Here is a 23,520-nt window from a genome sequence, read left to right on the forward strand (position 1 = left end):
ATGGGGGGGACAGTAATGGTTTCTACGTGATGGGATGTTCTGATGATTCAATGAGCTACTACAGGTGGGGAGATGAGCACAGGGCTGGGATCCCCGTGCTCCCAAGTCTCCTGTCTACTGGGATTCTTCGCCGCCTTTCTGCACACCCTTCAGTAAGTCACACGATGTCTTTGGGTGCCAAAAAACAAGGCATAGATGGGGATGAAGAAAGGAAAGCCTGTAAGAAGGTGGGACCACGTGGGATTAAGAAACAGGAGTAGAGGGGCGCCCGGCCGGCTCCGCTGGGAGAGCACGGGACTCTTGATCTCAGGGTCATGAGTTCAAGCCCCACATTGGGCATAAAACCTACTTAAAAAAAAAAAAAATTAGGAGTAGAAGAGAAAAGAGAAGCACACACACACAATCACACCCATACATATACACACCAATATTTACACACACACACTAACACGTTCACATTTACACAAACCCATACTCAAACCACATAAACACACTTATAATCAAATATACACAAAACAGGCACACGTACACACATACACACTTACACACACTCACATTTACCCACACATACACACACACACATGCACACACTCTTTTTAAAAGAATCTAACAATATGAGCTTCGCTTATTTATTTCAGAAAAGTTTTTCTCACCAGTAAAGCTGGCCTAACCCAGAGAAAAGCCAAGGCCCCCCACCATGACCTCACTGGGCAAGGAAAAGTCCGTGAGGAGGGCGGAGATGTGACCCGAAATGGTCTCAATGCGGGGCACTTGGCACACTTTACCAAACACAAATACAACCCCACCATGAGTAAACTTGAAAGTAAACCTCAAAGATTTTTGTGATAGCAAAAAAGTAAAAAAAAAAGGAGAAAGAACGAAAAGTCTTTCTTCACTGATGTCCCCTTTGACCCCATTTTCTGAATTGGCCAACATTCTCCTCCATCTATAAGGTAGTACAGTGGGGTGTGCCCACCGCGGCCTCCATCAGCCCAGCTGGGAGGCTGTGCTCTGGACACCCACCAGCTGAGCTATGTTCTCACAAAGGGTCAGCTGTGTTCGCTCCTAAACTAGTTTATGTCCATTGTACGTCTCCGTCATTACATAATTTCATTAACAAATGTAAAAAGACAGCTGCTGGTTCTAAGAAAATGAAGTCGGATGCTTAAGGAACAACCTGGTAAGGCTTAGTCACCAGAAGAATTGTCCTATTTGGCATGGATAGGTATGACAATTTGTTGAAGACTTTAAAGAGAAAGAAAAGTCTAGAACTCTGCATGCAGATGGTTTTGTAAGTGTCTTTTAAGATGACATGTATCATTTATAATGAATCTCCATTTCACCAAACTGTTCACAGAACCAACTATAACCACTTTTCATAACTACACAGAAAACATCTGTGGTTTTGATAAACCTAGTAGCTAACAACTATTATGTGCGAGGCACTTGCTGAATGTTTCTTATAAACTTGAATAATGAAAGAATGAACCAACACAGCACGCTAAAACAAGCATTTTGGAACTTTGCTAAAATATTGGTTCTATTTTGGCTAGTGCTGGCTTTTAGAATATAAATTTTGATGCACAAATGTCTTATCTTGTGTCTAATCTCGCTTCTGTTAAACAGTGTGAAAGAGAAATTATTTCTACCTCTGGGCACATAAAATGTCCCGTCATGGGAACAGAATCAAACACGCAACGGCTCACGGCTCGGACGCGAACAGCACACAGCTAGGGTAGCAGGACAAGAATCAAACATACAACCTTTCTCCTGGGCTGCAGGGCATTAACAAAGCCTGAAAACACACGGCTTCAGCAAGTCTGAGCAACGTGTCGTATGATGAGAATTGTTAGATAATTTCTAAGTCAACAGTTGAGAAGCTCTGGGCCTGGAAATGTTCATGTCTGCGTTGATTCCCAGATATGCCACCCCCACTGGTTTGTTGTGTTTTTTTTTTTTTTTTTAAGATTTTATTTTGGGGGCGCCCGGGTGGCTCAGTTGGTTACAGATTTTATTTTTTAGTAATCTCTATGCCCAACATGGGGCTCAAACTTACAACCCCAGGATCAAGAGTCACGCGCTCTACGGAGAGAGCCAGCCAGGCGCCCCCCGACCCCCGTATCCCCACCAGACTGGTTTTCATTTTGGGTATGAAGATCAACAGAAAAACAGATCTGTGAGAGATAGTCCCCCAGAAAGAAGAAAAGTGAAACCAAGGGGACTGGTCACTGTTATTTACCAACACGGCACATGAGAGAAGTGATGGAGCATGGACCGATTTCATTGTCAAGAAGGTCTTAATTATAATGGGTAGTGATTTAACCCTTCACAAGGGCCTATTATCGGTACGACACTCTCAAGTGCCGTCCGTATCCACTGTAATGGCGTTACAGTCCTCAACATGGATCTGTCTGCATGTGTGGACATACGAGGTAAAGAGTAGGGGAACACATGAGTTTATGCAGAAATAGGCCAAGCTTTGGGTGCCTCACTTTGCAGGTTACTTGTTGTTTTGTTTTTCTTTCATCCTGGCACAAGCATTTTTGCTTCAAAGACTCAGAATTATCTGCTAGCCAAACATGATTATGCCTACCTAACCCAAGGGTTATAGTAAGAAATAATACAGTTAAAATACAAAACATCTCAAAGCCCGACTCAGTGCAAGGCAATCCGCTTAACAAACAAGTCTTTGAGTTGCCTCTGAACAGTCCATTCCAGCAGCTGTGCGGCCAGGATGAAATGTCTGATTCATGTTTTACCAGAGAGCAGGAGGGGATCTGAGATCATCCTAGGCCACGTCTCCTCCTTCCACAGACGCAGAAACACCATAAAGACCCCATAAAGGTGAGCAGCTGGTGGCAAAACCGAGTCTTGTCAATTCTAGTGCGTTCTCTGTCCACAGGGCTGACGCTCTGGCCCTCAGGACTGTGACAATGTGACCATGATAAAGACGAGAGACAGGAAGAGAGCTTCTCCCATGTGCCCGGTACTGGCTTCCGTACTTTCCCCAGACAGGTCCCTCGGCCCTCAAATCAACCCTATGAGATGAGAATGATTACCATCCTCTTTTTGAGGAAACAGAGGTGTAGTGAGATCCGGTGGCTCACTGGGCGGTCTGGCGTAGGAGCCCGCAGCCCGCCACCACGCCCTCCCATACTACGGACTTGTGCATTTCTCCGTCGGACAGCCTGAGAGTGACAGGTGCTGCGGTCACTTTGAACAAACAGAACATTCTGACACACCGCGTGAAACTCCGCGCCCTGCCTCCCTTGGCTCCCTCGGTCCCTGTGCCTTCAAGCCTCCCTCTCTGCGCTACCCCTCCTCCTCTCTGCTCCCCAAGTTTTGAGAGCCGCTGGTATCAATGATGCCATTATTCATTGAGCCTGACAAATAGGTCGGTTTCAGGAAATCCGTGCTCCCCCTTTTACATTTCCTCTACTTCCCATCAGAGAATGAAGGCTTCTATCTCGATGTTTCTATTCACCAGTAAGAAGGAACTGCTGTTCCTTTTTTAGTGCAGAGAAAGGAAATCAAGTCAGTATGAAAGCAATGGACGAACCTACTGTAATGTATTTAGTAGGCACAGTATTCACGATGAATACAAACACATGTGAGAGAAGAGCCAGCAAGAATTTTACTTTTTGCTAAGGTGGTCACTGGGTTTGCACAATAATAGAGCTGTCCAAAGAACAAGAGAACGTCTCCCTGTGTCTGTAAATAGACATTGCTCTCGGAGCCTACAGGGCTGCATTTCTCGGCTGAATGGAACACACTATTTGATGTGATCATGCACACTAAAAGTAGGAAGTTTTAGGTTCTAAGTCTAAAAATCATTTTTATCTTTTTAGATATTTCTGAACATACTAATTTGCAATGCAGAGCTCCAGAAATCTTCAGTTTCACATGTGAATTTTATCATCTGTACTTCATAAAGTTATTTCCATTAAAAAAAAAAAAGTCTGTCCTGGGGCGCCTGGATGGCTCAGGCGGTTAAGCATCTGCTTCAGCTCAGGTCATGATCTCAGGGTCCTGGGATCGAGCCCCATGTGGGCTCGCTGCTCAGTGGGGAGTCTGCTTTTCCCTCTGTGTGCTCTCTCTCAAATAAATAAATAAAATCTAAAAGAAAAAAAAGAAAAAAGCCTGTCCTATATTCAGGGATATGAGTGATATACCGCAGGAGGCTAGAGTGGTCTCTGTGGGTAATAAGGGAGTATGTGATTCTAGAAGACACAACGAGAAAAAACGCCCTCCCTGAAGCATTCTTTTAACCACATCACTGCAACAGCCCCTGTTCTGCACCAATAAGCCGTCTAAATGAAACTCAGTTTCAACCTCAGATTCTGTTCAGCCCTTCCCAGATTATGCCCTTCCTTGGGTTTTCTATAGCACTCAATCTGTCAAACCGACAGTTTAACTCAGAATTAGGTCAAAATGTTTACTGTCATTCGTTATGCATTCTTTTGCTTCCCACCTAACTTTGTGATTTTTCAAGGGCTTCCCTGAAGCTGCACACACACTGTAAGGGGTTCCTGAATCTTCAGGAACTATTGAGACCTGTTGGCTCCCTGACGGTTATAGGAGAGGAGTAACAGCCCTGGGCCAGAGCGTGGGGTGGGGGGTGGGGAGTCCCGGAGCAGAGCGTGAGGAAGGTAGGCTGAGGAGGTAAAATAAAGGAGCCTAGATGGAGTTCAAGGAGAACAGATCTTCTCTGCAAGTGGGAAGGAGTCCTTGAAAGTGTTTGAGAATCGCACAAGCAGAGTTCTAATCCGGGAAGATCTACTTGGCTGTATCTTGAATAAAGTCAGTTGAACAAAGAGTGGGCTTTGTATAGCCACAGCATTTGTTCTGTTACAGTAGGAAATGTTTTCCTTTTGTAGTTTATTTAAATCCCAAAGCACACGCCCAACACCAAAATATACACTGTGCTAACACTCAAAGCAGACTGTTCTAGACACGGTAGAATTTATTGTCTAAAGTGCTAATGGGCCAATAAAAAGACAAATTAATTACAACCAACATTAAGAAGTACTTATTCACATCAATGAAATACATTTACTAAAGGTGCAGGAATGATGTCTGGAAAGAAAGGTTCATTTACTCACGGTAAGCAACAGAAGAAATTTTCCTAGTTTCAGATTGTTAACTTTTGAAAAAATTATATATCAAATAACTTCTCAGCAAGTTTGCATTATGTGGCCAGGAAAAGGCTGTCATGAAACAGAATTCCCTACAAGCAAGTGATTTCCTTTTGCCTTCTACTCTTGTAAGACCTGCCTCCTTTCCATCCATCCCTCACCACTCTTATTAAAAAGCAAATGAGAAAGTCATTCAGCTGATGTTTTTCTAAGTAGAAATGAGGAGAAAACATTCAGAAAGACTAAACAAATCTCTTAGGAAATGGAGATACAATCAAAAGGGTAGGAATCCAACTTCCTCCATGCACACAAATGCTTCCCTCCTGAGCCAAAGCAATTGTGATAAATTCCTCAAAAGGGCCAAGACTCACCAAATAATAAAATCAGTAGTCATCTGTGTTCAGTGGAATAGGGATGAAATGCCTCGAGGGAGGAGCACTAGCAAAATGTGGGACTAGGTGGTCGTGTTTCCCTGCAAATGTGTAGTTCGGATCACCAGTGACCGTCAGACATGGACAGTTCGTATCAGCAGTGACCTGGGACATGGAAACCCACGGCATCTGAGCTTGGGTTATATCAGCGGAGCAGTCAATTCCCGAAACAGCGACAAGGAAAGACGTGCACACTAAACCCCTTCTTCATGTGATAATCACAACAGTCAGCATTTCTGGCTAGAGGTGGTGCCCCATTATTTCTAATTGTTGGAACACCTCTGAAGATAGTAATACCCCCTTTATGGGGAAAGAACCTGGAGCCTGAAAATGAACCAACCGGTCCGTGACTTCTTAGCAAGTTAGTGGCACAGCCAGATCCTGAAATCAAATCTTGTTGACTTCTAAGGCCACATGCTGGAACTGGAAAGAAGGAGTGTGAATTTTATGGGAAAAGCAGAATGGCCGAATGAAGAAAATAGATGAAGAGGACTGAGGCCCAAAACTCAAGTGAAGAGAGAGCCAACTTACCAGCATATTTTGTAGTATTAGATTCATCCATGGACCAAAAGCAATAATCAAAGGCAAATACCTGAATGAAAGAACAAATTATTGAAGATTAATTAACTGCTAAGAGTAAATCATCCTGCCAAAAAAAAAAAAAAAATCTGCTGATAAACATGAGAGTTCCGCTACTGTCTAATTAGAAAAAAACATTATAGGTTTGATGCTTTATTAATCCTAAACCTTCTTTTGCACTAAACTGATGGTTATCTTACTGTACGAGAATAAGTCGCATATGAAAATCATTATTTATCCAGAATGCAAACAACGAGACATCTTAATCAAAAAGTATTTTAAAAGATTTTGTTTATTTATTTGACAGACAGAGATTACAAGCAGGCAGAGAGGCAGGCAGAGAGAGAGGGGGAAGCAGGCTCCCCTGCTGAACAGAGAGCCCGATGTGGGGCTCGATCCCAGGACCCTGAGATCACGACCTGAGCCAAGGGCAGAGCTTAATCCACCGAGCCACCCAAGCGCCCCAATCAAAAAATATTCTTAATGATACATTTAGTAAGAAAAAGAACAACAAATAAAAACAATGACTTCTCACCCAAGTCCGCAGTTCCTGCATCTGCTAAAGCCCTTGGCTGGACGCCCATGGCCAAGTCCCATGAAAGTCATCAACCTGCATTTGAATCACCTTCTTCTAGCTTCCTGTGATGCCACCACTTTCAGCCAAAGCTCCAAACGCCCCACAGGCCCACCTCGGACTCTGTTCTCTCTGTTTCAGCATGCCCTCTTGGTCGGAGTCTGGTTAACAAACCAGTAACTCTCTCGGGCGCATTCACGTTCTGTAGAGTCACGGAACAACACTGCGTGTCGGGAAACACTGTGTCCTGCACTGGGATTCTCGTCCAGTCACTGCTTCCGCGCGCACGACCGACCGCCGCTCGGGTTCCAGCCATTGTTAGCAGGCGCAGAGGCCTACGTTCCCCGAAGTATATTCCAAGAAACAGTAGTTTCAGGAGATACTCCATGAAAAACAATTAAAGGCTCTGAAAACGTATCGAGCTAAGAAACCCACTTAACTGCTTAACTTTTTTATTTCTCCAATTCATTTTAATGAAAAGACCCTTTCCTGAGTAACACCTATTAACATGCCTCGATACTACTCTTTCTCAGTGCACCCCGTGGGCAAACTCTGCCTCAGAGGCCGTGGCAGCCACTTTCCGGGGCTCCCTGTTACAGCCTTTCCCCCGGCAGTCCGCACAGCACATTACAGACCCCCACGGACAGGAACCCTCCTGTGCTTAATCATTTCCTAGGACTGTAAGCACCGTGCAAAGAGAGCCCGAGCTCTGACTGGCATCTGAGTCTGGCTTCAATGAGGCATTCCCAGCCCCTGGCCCCCAACCTCCTCCGGCTCCGCGGAACTTGTCTGTACCTTAGAACTGGGAGGAACGATCCCACCCCTGTCTTGGTTCTCTTCCTCACTTAAACCCTCCCAAATGCTTCCTACTTCTTAAGGCCCAGTTTGACGCATTTCTCTCCCAGGAAACATTTCTCGGCTAAATCCAAAGGAATTCTGTCTCTTCTCTGAAATCTTACAATGCCGCTTCTCCTTTTTCTCGCCACTCTCCTGCCAGGGAACCTGCTTTCCACTTAGCAGGTTTGCATGCCTGTTCTACCTCCAGGGGTACATGAAGTTCCTTGAAGGCAGGAACCATATCCAACTCAGACTAATACCCTACAGTGTTCACAGCAGCTATTTATGGTATTTATTGAATGATTAATGGTAGTAAGACCTCACAAGAAAGCAGGTACTTTCTAAATCCTAAAAAGACTGAACTGTGCTCCAAACAGCTCCAGCCTTGCGTGCAGGCCGTTGCAATGGAAGCAGGTACGTACCATGTGCACAGCTTGCATCATCTCAAATCCAAACTCAAATTTTGCTACTTATGCACACTTATTCGCTCTGGTCTTATAGCAACCAAGCTTAAAAGGAACGGCAGTTTTGGCCAACAGAGTGCGCGGTATTTACTGTATTTCAGGGCTCCTCCGATGACTCGAGACCACACAGGCGAAATCCGGTTCCTCTTTCTGCCTCTGGGCAGCACTGAACTTCAGCACTTGTCCTGAGACATGACAATCTTTTTTTTCTAACATTTCCAGAAAAGGAGATTCCACAACCTTTCTTTAATGGTATCTTATAACTCTTAAGTTCCATTCTCGGGACATTTTCCCTTCCTTTTGACCTAAGTCAACTCTCCTTCCTTCAAATGGCCAAGAAAGGCTATTTTCCATTTTACTATGTATCTTCATAGTTTTCCTCTAGAGTCTCAATGAATTCCTCTTAGGAGTTGCTATATTCAGTGAAATACTCATTTATTCCCCGTGTTGATTTTTCGTACCTACCTACAACTCTGAACCATTTGCTACTTTGCATACGGAGCGAGAAAGCTAAGAAGTTCCATTCGCTGTCATGCTACTTGAAATAAAATGAATTCTTCCCCAAGTTTTGAGGGTCTACCTCTCAGTAACAATCATTTCCTATTCTGTGCCAACTTCCACTTCTAGCAGTTAATAAAGTCCATTTTGCTCATAAAAAGGGAGATACCAAAGTTTTCACTTTAAGCATCTGTCTCCTAAAATTCAAACAAATGTTAAAACCCCGCAGAGTTTTCAAATGAAACAAACAAAACAAAACAAAACAATCCTCGGAGGAGAAAAGGTCTGTGACTGTACTAGAGGATCCGACTGCTTTTTGCTTGCCAAATACTTAACTCTCCTTGACCTGAATTATGTCTTGAATTTCACTACCTTTGATCACAGGCATCTAAAAATGGCCATCCTTCAAACCATAGAGTATAGGTTATTGTTTTATTAAATATTTACCACTAAGAAGGCTGAAGTGCAGACATCTAAGCAATTTCCCTAAAATCAAGACACGTGAACAGAAAATTTCTTATTATTTTTTCTTCCTTTAATGCAGGCGACAAGTGATCCTCCCTTCCATGAAACTCTACTGACTTAGGAGGCCCTGTGGTATGAGTTCAAACTTGGCTTTTTTTTTTTTTTTTTTTTTTTAATTTGACAGAGAAAGATCACAAGTAGGCTCCCCGCCAAGCAGAGAACCCGATGCAGGACTCAATCCCAGGACCCTGAGATCATGACCTGACCCGAAGGCAGAGGCCCAACCCACTGAGCCACCCAGGCACCCTCACACGTGGTTCTTTTGAATGCCCCAGTTCTTGTGTATGGGTCTTACTTCCACTGGAAACGATGAGCTTCTTGTGGACAGGGACTATGTTTCATTAATCTCATAGCTCCTGGGTCAGGATTTCATACAGAGCAGTCACTGTATATAGTATTTTCTTAATAAACAAACATAATAACCATAACACCAGGAGAAGGAGCTGAATACAGACACAAGCACAGAGCAGATGTGAGAACCGGCAAGAAACAGCAGAAATTTAACTGCAAGATGTATTTTTAGATGTTTCATTATTTTCATATACATTTTTTCTTTCTTTTTTTTCTTAGCGCACAATTGGTGGGGGAGGGGGAGAGGGAGAGAGAAAATCTGCAGCAGACTCCCCGCTGAGTGCAAAGCCCAATGTGGATCCCACGACCCTGAGATCACGACCTGAGCTGAAATCAAGAGTTGGATGCTTAACCCACTGAGCCCCCCAGGCAGCCCTCATATGCATGTTTTTGAGAGAACTTGGTTCCTTCAATGGTCAAATACAAATCTGGTCACAGGATGAGCACGAGGGTCCACTTGGGCACCATTATTCCACAGCTCAGGAGGATAACAGGTATGGCCACATCATGTATAACTTGTAATCTGCACGGAGATTAGAACAATCATTTGTTGTTGGAACAATTATTTCTTATGATTGTTACTAAAACAGTCTCAAGGTTGTTCAAAATAATTTGTTTTAGGTAGTCCAATCTCCTGCAATCTCGTTAGTCCCATACACTAGTCACAAATTATTATCCTTCTTTTAATGGCCAAATTTAATTATAATTCAATCACGAAAGGTTTGTAATGAAAGGGGACATTGTTTTCTTTGGTCTTAAGAGTCAGTTATGATTTTCCAATACAAAATCCACCGATAAGTCAAAAGAGGTAATAAAACCATTTTCTTGAGTTATTTCTTAGAAAATAACCACCTCAAATTAAATTTTTAAAAAATCACTGTTTTCAAAGCCATCACACTGCATTAAAGAAATACGTGAAGACTTTAAAATCATTCCATTAAAATTCCTGAATGCTTATTTCATCTATTCATTATGAAGTTACTAGCATTCCAACCAGAGCACGGGGATGCGGAACTTCTTAACGCATACAACTGACTTAAAAAAAGAAATCAAATTTGGAAACCAAGAATTAATTTCCTATTTTGTCAGCGCCAGTCCACACTGTGAGTATGTTTTGTGAAGGCACCCATACCACCACGAACCTTTAATTAGGTAAAGAGTCAAAAGGACAGACACTCTCCACTTGTTTTTAAAATCTGAAAGCCATCGTCTTCACGGTTTCCAAGAAAATTTTACTTTACCTTCTCAAAATCCCACTCCTTCCTCTCGGCTTGCAACTTGTAAAACTCCTACCAGCCTTGAATTCCCTGCAGCCCGCTGTTCACATCTGTTCCACCTTCACAGCTCTCTTCGAACTGTCAGCCCTGCACCTCTGTGATCCCCTGAATATCCAGTAAAGTCACAACAGGCTGTTTTTAATAAATGTGTTGAATGACACATCCTCTGAGGCAACAGACCCAGGAGCAGGAAGAAACAGTCAAACTCTGTCCTATCTAAGACTCCTATTTCTGATGGTATTTCCACAAAATTCAATTTTTAAAAAAGCAAGAAAGAATCTTCTGTGTTTCCCTGAAGAACCAGAAGGCATTGGCATTCTAAGAAATGTGGTCTGTAGTCATTTTCTGACCCATAAAAACCAAACGTGCAGGAACCTACAATTCCAACTACCTTCCATGCATCCTTTCTAACGGTTAGCATTCACCAGTAAGTCCTCCAGTTGTACAATGATTAATCCACAAAGCAATCAACAAATATCTATTTACGACCCTCCTCAATTTTAGGTACTATGGGAACTCAAATATGTTATTAGGCATGTTGTCTGTATTCTATTTACTTATAGTCTAGCTAAAAATAACAACATAAAACAATTATCCTGGGGGGGGGCACATTTTTCCTCAAAATCTTTTTTTTTTTTTTTTTAGATTTTATTTATTTATTTGAAAGACAGAGATCACAAGTAGAGAGGCAGGCAGAGAGAGAGGAGGAAGCAGGCTCCCTGCTGAGCAGAGAGCCCGATGTGGGGTTTGATCCCAGGACCCTGGGACCATGACCTGAGCCGAAGGAAGAGGTTTTAACCCACTGAGCCACCCAGGCACCCCCCAAAATCATTTTAATATCTCTCATTTCCCCTTGTCCAGGCAGAAAGTGATTAACCCCAACTTATATCAAGGTAATTTAAATTTATGTAAATAAATATTTCTAGGTGTGCCTGGGTGGCTCAGTCAGTTAGGCGTCCGCCTTTGGCTCAGGTCATAACCCCAGGTCCTGGGACTGAGCCCTGTGATGGGCTCCCTGCTCAGTGGGGAGTCTGCTTCTCCCTTTCCCACTTCCCACCATTCATGCTCTCTCTGCCAAATAAATAAATAAAATCTTTCAAAACAAAAACAAACAAGTATTTCTCAACATATACATCAGATTTTTGGCACAGTGAGTAAAAGCCCACTCCCATTAAATTCTCCAAATTAAAATCTTTCAATGACATCTCAAATGTCACTTTTTCCCCCCAAGATTTTATTTATTTATTTGACAGACAGAAATCACAAGTAGGCAGAGAGGCAGGCAGAGAGAGAGGAAGGGAAGCAGGCTTCCTGCTGAGCAGAGAGACAGATGCGGGGCTGGATCCCAGGACCCTGGGATCATGAGCCGAGCTAAAGGCAGAGGCTTTAACCCCCTGAGCCACCCAGGCGCCCCTCAAATGTCACTTCTTTATGAAAACTCTCTTAAGGATACTTAATACTCTGAATTTCTTATCTGACTGGCCAGACTTCGTGTGTGGGGGTGGAGGGACTGTGTATAAGAGAGACTAGAGATTCAGATTTTGGTTTTCCTAATGTTTTATTGTCCATAATTCCAGAAACCAAAAAAACAAAAACAAAAACAAAAACAAAACACTGAGAATTTACTTTGTAAAGCAACTTCTTGGCAAACCACCTTTTAGTCGCACGATCTTGCAAATCTGTGTTTTCTCATGTGAATGCTGCCGTGAACAGTGCACGCTGGCTGTTGTGGTCCTTCCCCTGCACTACACCACACAAGATACCACGACCGTACCCGGTCCAAGTCTCCGTTTCTCATTCAACTGTGGAAGCACCAGGACCATTGTCTCCCTACAGACATTCTGTTTATTGGATTGTGTTTCATGGATTGCACTCCGCAGGCTTCCCTATTCATCTGTTATGTCCAGGGTCAGTCAGATCTTCAGCTCTGGGAGTTTCCACCAATGACCAAGAAAGCCTCTGGGTGTATAAAGGACAGTGGAGGGGCGCCTGGGTGGCTCAGTGGATTAAGCCGCTGCCTTCGGCTCAGGTCATGATCTCAGGGTCCTGGGATCGAGCCCCGCATCGGGCTCTCTGCTCAGCAGGGGGCCTGCTTCCTCCTCTCTTTCTCTCTCTGCCTGCCTCTCTGTCTACTTGTGATCTCTCTCTGTCAAATAAATAAATAAAATCTTTAAAAAAAAAAAAAAAAAAAAAAGACAGTGGAAAAGTCCAGGGGCAAAGGGAAGAAAACAGAATGTAGACCCATGAGGCAGTGCCTCCCTCCTGTAACAATTTCCCTCTCCTCACCTCCCTCCCCAGGGAGCCACAGCTCATTCTTCGAGTCCTGCCCAAAAGTCGCCTCCTTCAACGTTTCCTCAACTTCCCTCCTCCGTGCTGTCTTAGTCAAAAGCATAACCTCTCTAATATACCCTCTACTGAAGTAACTACCCATCTTACCTTCAGTTGGGATTGTGGGAATTTACACAAAATACCTGCCAATACAAGGTTTGGCGTAGAACAATAACGCAGGACCGGCAGCTACCATGATCAGCTCTGATGGCATCTGCTCCTGGACCCCTCTCCCCAGACAGTACTACAGCTACCACTTGGGGAGGGTTTGTAATGCACCAGGTACCATTCTCAGCGTGTCAGGGTCTCATCCAGCTGGAACCTCCCCCAAGCCAAGGACTGTGTGGATTTATTTCCTACAGGTATCGACGCAGTAGTCAGATTGATTTTCTTAACAAAGTAAAGAGAGGAAAGTAAAAAGGCAACAAAGTCCCCATGGCCATAAATGGACGAGATCCTATAGTTTCTGAGGTCTGCAGCGAAAGCATCCATGCAAAGCACAGCCCCTATGTCCTAAATCCGGAGCTGAAAGGGCTTCCCACTCTGCAGGAACGTGATTTGCCTTCCATGAAGGAGTGTGTCTCTCTCCTCTCCTTCTATAGGGTCACCCTCCTCTCTTTGCACAATTCATCCACTGTCCACATCTGCAGACCCAGCTGCTAGGGGAAGCCCGTCCTGGCAACTATCGACTTTGAAACTGCGCCCAAGATCTCTTCGCAAACCCCCATGTCTCCAGTTTTATAAATACTGGCTTGCGAATGTTCAATTCTGTCGAGTTGAAAGGCCACAATTAGTATGAAAGACAAGTGCCAAATTTGTTTGCATTTCACCGCACTGCTCTAAGAATTCAATCAGAACCCCCCCCCCCCCAAAAAAATTACTCTATTTCATGGCATGTCAAAATTTTCCTCTTGGTGCCAAGTTTCAACACTTTTCCCTTCCATCACTTTCTCCTAAGTCAGAGATGGGAAGAGTCATTTAAAAAAAAAAAAAAAAAAAAGAGGAGTTGAATATCGTTCACCTTGAAGAAGCAGGACTAAAACAGAAAGGAGAGCAGGTCACTGAAGCCTGTCTGACCCCTGAACCATCTCCAACCGCTGCGACAGGTAAGAGCGGCGTTGCCAGCACCAACTCCAAGCCCTAACTTGAGCCTATCTGCTCCTGCTCACACTCCCCAAGGGGCTCCCCATCTCCAGGAATTCATGATCTCCTGGAGGAAACAGCTATGGGCAAGTGCCACTCTACACGGCAGTCTGGATTCCTAGGGGACCTGGGGAGGTGGCTCTTTGAAGACCTGGCTTGTCTTGGTCATAAGCATCTATGAAGCTAAGAGCCTCCCTTTTGTCAAGCCCTCACACTCAAACAGAGGGAAGTCACCACGAAAAGGGAAGAGTGTGGTAGGCAGAAGGCAGTGTAGACCTACAAAGATGAACAGTTGCACCGTGAGATGGGGGTGAAAGAACTGGGGGCAAGGCTCAGGTTTCTAGAGAAGGCAAAGCTGGGGGTAAACTCTGACAGATAATCATTAAGAAGGAAAGGCATTCCGGGTAAAGGAGGAAGCTGGCAAGAAAGGAGAAAAGAAGGTGAACCTGACTGGCGTCGTTGGCAAGAGCAGGGGGTAGGGAAGCAATAGTGAAGAACGTGGCCAAGTGCGCTGTGGGAGGCTTCGTGCACCTTACAGAGAAGCCTGGGCTTTTGTGTGCTGGCAGATGATGGGGCCACGCTCTCACTTCGGAGGAATCACTGCGGCGGCAATGTGGGTGAGGGACCGGATGGACAGAAGACCAGAGACCAAGAGGCCAAGTAGCAAATCATTCTGATGAAGGTAAAAAAGTTTTCATTCTCAGCCTCAGCGGGGATGGAAAGAAGCTGTAGTTACAGGCACTTTTTGGGGAGAGGGACAGAACCCCATACCTTATTTATTTGAGAAATAGCACCTTTACTTTGGAGAATTAGTACTAACTACCACTCCAGCCACTTGGTTCCCAGGAGGTACTGCCATGTTCTTTTTTTTTTTTTTTTTTTTTTAAATTTTATTTATTTATCAGAGAGAGAGAGGGGGAGAGAGCAAGCACAGGCAGACAGAATGGCAGGCAGAGGCAGAGGGAGAAGCAGGCTCCCTGCTGAGCAAGGAGCCCGATGTGGGACTCGATCCCAGGACGCTGGGATCATGACCCGAGCCAAAGGCAGCTGCTTAACCAACTGAGCCACCCAGGCGTCCCGCACTGCCATGTTCTTATGGGGCACATACAATCGTATATTCTATAAATGCTTGCTCAGGGGAGGAGGCAGGAAAAGCACACAGGTGCTCAAAGTGGACTGCTCAGTTCCCTAATCTCTTGGCCATAGTTAGCTGGTCCTAAAGTGAGTGTCTGACTTGGGATTTTGGGATTTGGGACAAAGGAAGCCAAACCAGTCTCTCGCATGACCGGAGTTGTAAAATCTGGGACATGTGGAGTTCATGTTTCTAAACACATGAGCCAGAGAAGCAGACACAGCTGGAGAGCAGGGAGACAGAGAAATGAGGGGGCCCACATGGGAACAGAGACAGGAGACGGGGAGATAGGGAGAGGCGACTGCATGCGAACCCCAGCCACTTCCTGTCCTTTAGTTGACACGTCTCAGACTCATTCTAATCTTCCAGTCTGTCCAGTTTGGGTTCTGGTCACTCCCTGCTGCTAAGACTCCCGACTACTAGCAGAAGAAGTAAACATGAGAGACGGTAAAGGAAAAGTAACCAGCTGGGTCACCCCTGAATACAGGATGGAAGGAAGGGTGGGGGTATCAACAGCCGTGAGGGCAAAAGCACCACAGGCTAAAACCATCCAGAGTTTCAATAAATCTGAAAGCAGGAATGAGTTTTCCCAATCTGAGACCATATCGTAACAGCACAGAGCTTCACCTTTTACACTGTGAATGTACAAACCCATGGTGCCTAAGCAATGCAGGGCCTAAGCAACGAATGCCAACTCATCCCCACACTCCATTCTGGTCCTGCTTAATCCCTTTATCACTCAGTTCTAAAATCTGCTTCACCTGTTTTACCCGTCCCCCAACTGCCTCCTCTCTGGCAACCGCCAGCTTGTTTCTACAATCAAGGGTCAGTTTCTGGTTTGTCTCTTTTTTCACTGTTTGTCTCTTAAATTCCACACATGAGTGAAATCACATGGCATTTGTCTTTCTCGGACTGACTGACTTCACTTACCATGATACTCTCTAGATCCATCTGTGTTGTTGGAAATGGCAAGATTTCATTGTTTCTTTATTGCTGAATAGTATTCCATTATACTTACATATATTTATATATACTTATATATTTATTTTATGTATTTATATTTTATATTTCATAAATAAAAACATATTTATATAATATTTTATTTATGTATTTTATTTATTTATATATTAGTAAAAAATACACACACACATCACATCTTCTTTATCTTTTCATCAATGGATGGACACTGGGCTGCTTCCATAATCTGGCTATTGTAGGAAATATTGCTGTAAACATAAGGTGCTTATACCCCTTTGAGTTTGTGTTTCTGCACTCTTGGGTAAATACCAAGTAACGGAATCACTGGATCATAGTGCGGTTCTATTCTTTATTCTTTGAGCACCACCATACTGTTTTTCACAGTGGCTACATCAGTGTGCATTCCCACCAACAGTGCAAAAAAGGTTCCTTGTCCGCTACGTCCTTGCCAAGACTTGCTGCTTCTTGTGTTATCAAGACTGTAACCATTCTGACTGGTGCGGGGTGATATCTCCCTGTGGTTTTCATGTACACTTCCCTGATGGTTAGTGTGACCACGTTAACTTTCTTATACAAAAATCCTAAACGATTCCTCACAGCCTACCAGACTGAGACCAGACGCCCAAACCCTCCATAAGCTACCTACCTTCCCAGTTTTCTTCACTTTATTTTTTTAGACAGAGAGATAGCATCCGTGTGTGTGCGCGCGCGCGTGTCAACGTGTGCATTGGGGTGGGGGGAGTCACAGGGAGAGGGAGAGAACATCAAGCAGACTCCACCCTGAGCTCGGAGCCCAACATGGGGCTTGATCTCACAACCCTGAGATTATGTATGACCTGAGACAAAAATCAAGAATCGGGACGCCTGACCAGCAGAGCCACCCAGGTGCCCCCTTTCCCAGTATTTTAATGCACAACTGCTTTCCACAATCCAACCAGACTTTGCACTTCCCAAGGCAGCTGTGATATGTGAAACCAATATATTCTTGGCTTTCCTCTCTGGTTCCTGATACAGAGCTCTTAAGTCCCCTGGAATTTTGTGAGTGACACAAGGGCCTTTATTTCTGACACAGAACTCCTAAATCCCTTGGAATTTCCCTAGTGATAGAGGCCTCTTTTTTTCTAAATGAAGAAACTGCTGGTAGACTCCTAGATAGCTTCACAATGGGGGCTGGCTGCTAGAAAGACCAAGCCTTGACCAGAAGCATCAAGCCCCATACCCACCAGTTCTCTGGGGAAAGGAGAGGAGTTGGAGATTAGAATAACTGGTCATACCTGCAGGATGAAACCTCCATTAAAACAGCAAAATAACAAGATTCAGAGGGCTTCCAGGTTTGGTGAATGCATCCACGTGCTAGAAGGGTGACACATCCCAACTCCAGAGGAACAGAAGGTCCAGTGCTTAGAACGCTTCCAAACCTAGCCCTACATACCTCTTTATCTGGCTGCTCAACTGTAGCCTTTATAATAAGCCAGTAAACCTAAGCAAATGTTTCCCTGAATCTTGTAAGCCATTCTAGCAAATTCCTGAACCTGAGGAGGGTGTCCTGGGAAGCCCTGATTTGTGGCAAAGTCAGATGGAAATGTGGGTAACCTGGGGACACACAACTGGGGATTATAGTGCCTAAAGTGGGACCAAGTCCTTAACCTATGCCATCTGCGCTAGTGTCAGCTGAATTGCCTTACGGGATATCCACCTGTTGTCCAAAGAGAATCAGAGAATCACTTATTATGGAAATGCCATACATCTGGATCAATGTTGTGACTAGAGAAACAATTTTTCTTTTTCTTTTTTTTAAAGATTTTATTTATTTGTCAGAGAGAGACAGGGAGAGAGAGCAAGCACAGGCAGACAGAATGGCAGACAGAGACAGAGGGAGAAGCAGGCTCCCTGCCAAGCAAGGAGCCTGATGTGGGACTCAATCCCAGGACGCTGGGATCATGACCTCAGTCGAAGGCAGCTGCCCAACCGAGCCACCCAGGCGTCCCGAAACAATTTTTCTTTAACATCAATTACCTTGTTTCTGTTCCTCAAATACATCTTGATTCCTGTCCCATACCTCTGCCTTTTGAAACCATACCCATACGTGAAGGAACTCCTCGAACCCACTTGTAGTTGAGAAGCCTTTCTTCCTCTGAAGTCGTAAAATACTGAGCTAGTGAATGACGTTTATCATAATCTATTTTCTGTTACCTATGGGGCTGAAGGTTTCTTTATTTATTTTTAAAGATTTTATTTATAAGCAGGGGGAGCAGCAGCCAGAGGCAGAATGAGAAGCAGATGTCCCGCTGAGCAGGGAGCCCGATGCGGGGCTCCATCCCAGGACCCTGGGATCATGACCTGAGCCGAAGCAGATGCCTAACTGACTGAGACCCCCAGGTGGATTTTTAGAGGACAGGGACCACCAGTTAAATCACTTCTTCAACCCCACAACCTGCTCACACAAGACTTTTCACAGATGTTCTCAATGAATACTTGTCTATGAAATGACTTTTGAATGGATAAGAAAAAAAAATGATTCCTAGGAAAAACACACAGCAGGAAGGCAATGCTAGCACTGAGTCTACACAGAGCCACGCCCTCGGATGCGGATCTCAAGGCAGAAGTGTAAGGGACGGCGGCAGGGCTGCTGCACTGAACTGAAGCAGCCAGCACGGGCTCTGCACGGACGCCGAAAAGTTGCTGCATCCTCAGCCATGTGTCTGATCGCAACAGGGCTGTCCGACAGAAACAGGATGTGAGCCACATATGCAATTTAAAATGTTTCACGTTACAAAACTTAGAGAGACGAAATAAAATTTTAATATTTTTTACTTAACCTGATCTATCCAAAATAGTTACCTTAGATAGACTTTTCTCATCCTAAGTCTTTGATGTCTGATGTGCCTTCTGCATGTGTGGCACATCTCGGTCCTGACCAGTCACTCGGCACATGCTCAAAGCTCACATGTGGCTGCGCGGCGGCTGTCCCAGACAGCGTAGGTCTGGAGTCCCTCTCAGGGGAGGCCAACCCTTGGTTTTCAGAAATTCACCAAGTGAAGTGGGGGAGGCAACAGAAAATGCCAACAGTCATCGACCGTAAAGGTGAATGAGATGGTGTAAGCTGTACATCACAAGACTGTCCCCTCCTTTCCTCTGAGCAATTTCTGCGAGGTCAGATTTTGGGTACACTGGTCTGACTTCTCAAAGGATACTATCGGCACTGTAATGTCATTTTCTTCTGCTCATGATTTTGCTGACAAAATTATGGACATAGAGGAGGGATCAAAGACCTTGAAGTTCAGTAGTTCCTAATCATATAAATAAAATTCAAAAACACTTAAGGTGAGCTTAATTAACAACATCGAGTTGTTCAGATAAATCATCCACCAATTTCTGAGGTAATAAACGCAACGGTGGAGAGTTAGAGGAAAAAAAGGAAGCGATCTTCCAGACCTTTCTATCTTCCCCAAACTCTTCCCTCTTCCTCCTTCCTCCTATCTTTGCTCCATAAAACCCAACAAACAGAAAACCTGCTTGACACCCACGTGGTGTAACCGAACGTACAGGCGATCAGAAGTCCTAGGACTGGAGCCAAGCTCTGTCACTGCACGGTTCTGGTCAAATTCACTCCTTCCCATCCATCTCCTCTTCGAATAAGAGGGTCTGAACGGTCTGAGTTCAGAAACTTACTCCGGCTCTGCTATGCTCCCGGGGCGCATGGAAGGTGTTCAGTAAATACCGACAGAGAGGAGAGAACAGGAAAAGGAGGAAGAACTCACTTGTTCTTCTGTGCGTTTCCATATAGCTCCTCGGGAAAGTAAGACACTTGTGCCAGACATGACAAAGCATGAAAAGTGAAGGTTCCTAGAACATGACAGACATTCTGAGGTCCAACAGGGTGAACTGGAACCTGCTCCTTTCTAAAGGCAAAGCTATTGGGACTGAGGACAAATCCCTGTTCTTCAGCAACAGAGCATGCATGATGGCATAATTACTGATTCTCTACACACTTGTCCTCTACCTCTGTACCACCTCCTGCCAAAACACAAAGTCTACAAGAAGGTGGCTCAACCAACAAGCCTTCATACCCCTAACACAAAACCCTGGACTCAAAACTAGTCGCACCGTTCAAGAAAAACACACCACCTCGATACTGAAAATTAGGAGACAAAGCCTCTTTGTTTTCTGTTTTGCTTTGTTTTGTTTTAACAAGGAGGCATAAAGCAGGTGTCTCTATGTTTGTCCAAATGCTTTTCTTTTTAAGGGAAATAGGACACATTCCTATAAATATTTCGTAAGAGCTACTGGTGAGAGGATTAAAGGTATGTACTTGGACTGTGCTAAAATTAATATGTCTCTGCTCAGGAGTCCGCACTTACAAAATGTAACATGTGCCAAACAGAACAGTCCAAGTACAAATATAAATTTCCCTTTCCACCCTAACATGGAACGTACACAAACTATTAAAAAAATTTTGATGTTGGGGCGCCCGGGTTAAGCCGCTGCCTTCGGCTCAGGTCATGGTCTCAGGGTCCTGGGATCGAGTCCCACGTCGGGCTCTCTGTTCAGCGGGGAGCCTGCTTCTCTCTCTCTCTCTGCCAGCCTCTCTACCTACCTGTGATCTCTCTCTCTGTCAAATAAATAAATAAAATATTAAAAAAATTTTTTTTGATCTAACTTTTAAAAGTTAACCACAGAAGTATCTTCATCTTCTCACCAAAAATAAATAAATAAATAAATAACTTAACACCAGAAAAAATAACTTTTAGAACAAAAGAAACCTAATTTGGAAAGAACTAGTGTCTAGGTATGCTCCTAGGTGTCACCGCCACCAGCCAGGCCCCTTTGAATGTCTGGTGTCCCTTCATTTTTACTGGTTCTTCCTCCGCTCCGCACTCTCCACAGCAGGCTGTTTCCTAAGGCCCAGACTACTCTCTCCTGTCTTCTGTCCGTCTCAATCCTCTCTTCCTGGACGACGTAATAGATACCCCTTCCTTCCATCTCTTCTCTCCTCCTTACCAGAATTTACCCGACCTTCCTAGGGCAGAGACTGCAAACCTTGCGCAACTGCGGGGCTTCCATACCTGATGCTTTCCCAACCATTCCCAATTCAACCCATTTTCAAACCCAACGCATCAACTTCTCCCTGCCCCAAACCAGCTCTTTCTTCTTGAATTCCGGCTGGATTTTCAGCCACTCTGTTTCAAACTCCAAAGTCCACTCTGACCCTCTTTGTTATATTGTCTCTCATATGCTCTCAGGATCCAAGTCCTGGATACTCTATTTCTGCAACATTTTGATAATCTGACCCTTCCTCTTCTCCAGTCTCCTGGCACTGCATCAGCGCAGGCCCTTCCTACCTCTCTTCTGGTACGTTTTATGGAACGCCATCTCCAGCTTCCCTACTCCTCCAACCCAAACTTTATGTTCTGCTTTCACGTTAACCTACTGAAGCAGAGCCTAAACTAGTCCACTGCTTTGGTCAAAATAAGTGGTAGAGACACAATGAAGGCATCAAGGGCCAACCCCGGCATCAAGGCCTTCCAGAGCTGGATTTGCATTCAACCTCTTTCTAGATCTGTCACCCAAGACTCCCTTTCATGTCCAGCTCTGTGCCCTGTCATTCTGTGAACACAGTTGATGCTCCTCTCTTGGCATATCCATCTACAATCAAATGACCAAATATATGTGAGGCTTTAATAAAAAGGTCTTGTGCACTTTTAAAGTATATCCTTAAGTACTGAATGTTTCTGAAGCTACTGTAAATTATCGGGCTTCTGTTACATTTTATTTTCTAATTGCTCATTAGTATAGTATAGAAAAATACAATTTTGAATTTTGACCTTTGCCCTGCCACCTTGCCATTTATAAGTTCTAGGAACTTGTTTGGAGATTTCTTAATGTTTTCCAGGTATGTGACTGTATTGCCTGTACATAAGATGATTTTGCTTCCTCCTTTCCACTCTGAGTATCTTTTATTTCTTTTTCTTGCCTTATTACACTGGCTAGGAAATGTAGTCAATGCTAAGTGGAAGTGGCTAAAATAATATCTTTGTGGTCAGTCCTTCACCAGTAAGTATGATGACAGCTGTAGATTTTTAAAGGATGCCATTAACAACATTAAGTTTCTGCGTCTCTCTAGATTGTTTCAAGTTTATTCATAAATAAGTGTTGAACTTTGTCAAATGTTCTTTTTTTGCATCTACTGAGATGATCATACAGTTTTTCTTTTATATTCTATTGGTACAATAAATTATTTTCTTAAATAATAGACTTTTTTTTTAATCTATTTGACAGAAAGAGACCACAAGCAGGCAGAGAGGCAGGCAGAGGGTGGGGGGAAGCAGGCTCCCCGCTGAGCCTGACACGGGACTCGATCCCAGGACCCTGAGATCATGACCTGAGCCGAAGGCAGCGGCTCAACCCACCGAGCCACCCAGGCGCCCCAATAATAGACTATTTTTTAAGCAGTTTTAGGTATATAGAAAAATTGAGCAGATGATGCAGAGGTCCCATATACCTCCTCTTGTGGTACCTCCCATCAGTTTCGTCTATTAGTAACCTGGTTAGTGTGTTATATTTGTTATAATTGATGAGCCAATACTGATAAATCATTAATAACTAATCCCCATAGTTTACATTAGGATTCACTCTTTTGAGCTATACAGTTCTTGAGTTTTGATAAATGCATGATTTTATATTTCCCCATTATAGTATTACACAAAGTGGTTTCAGTGCCCTAACATCCCACGCCTCACCTATTCACCCCTTCTCTCCTCTCACTCCCCATGGCAACCACTGATTTTTTTTTTCTCTTTGAAGACAACCAAGTTTTCATTGAATTTTAATTTGGATTTAAAGTGAATCTGGCATATTGTAAGTACTGATTTAAAGATAGATACTATTAACAGTAACAATGGAAATGGCATTCTAAGAGTACAGTACCAGGGATAAATATAAAGAATATGAGACCTCTCCTGCACAACAGCTGAGTAAGAATAGTGCGAACTCACCCAAATAGTCAGAAGGGCAGCCCCTCCCTTCTCCTAATCAGTAACCCTACCTTAGAACATTTCTTAGTAAAATGCATAAAATCCCTACAATAATAGAAACAGCACATATTGCAGGTAGGTGACTATCATATTTACCATTATCACATAATCAGACAAAATTTCAATAATTAGACAAAATTTCAACAACTGCCCAAACCAACTACACAAAAAAATATTCCTTAAAATACAAATCAATGACAAGAGAATCCATGGTGCTGGTGAGGTTTATAAAAT

At 43.9% G+C, this 23,520-nt stretch overlaps 1 protein-coding gene across 4 annotated transcripts in view; it reads right to left on the minus strand.

The window, feature by feature from the left end:
- KIF13A (kinesin family member 13A) overlaps positions 1 to 23,520 on the minus strand; it is a 203,826-nt gene that overhangs the window by 92,362 nt on the left and 87,944 nt on the right. For all 4 annotated transcript variants that reach the window (XM_059399512.1, XM_059399510.1, XM_059399509.1 and 1 more), the window contains exon 3: positions 6,098 to 6,158. In XM_059399512.1, the coding sequence (XP_059255495.1) occupies positions 6,098 to 6,158 (61 nt within the window). The remainder of the gene's footprint in view (positions 1 to 6,097; positions 6,159 to 23,520) is intronic.

The sequence above is a fragment of the Mustela nigripes genome, chromosome 5 (genome assembly GCF_022355385.1).
Source record: "Mustela nigripes isolate SB6536 chromosome 5, MUSNIG.SB6536, whole genome shotgun sequence".
NCBI lineage: Eukaryota > Metazoa > Chordata > Mammalia > Carnivora > Mustelidae > Mustela > Mustela nigripes.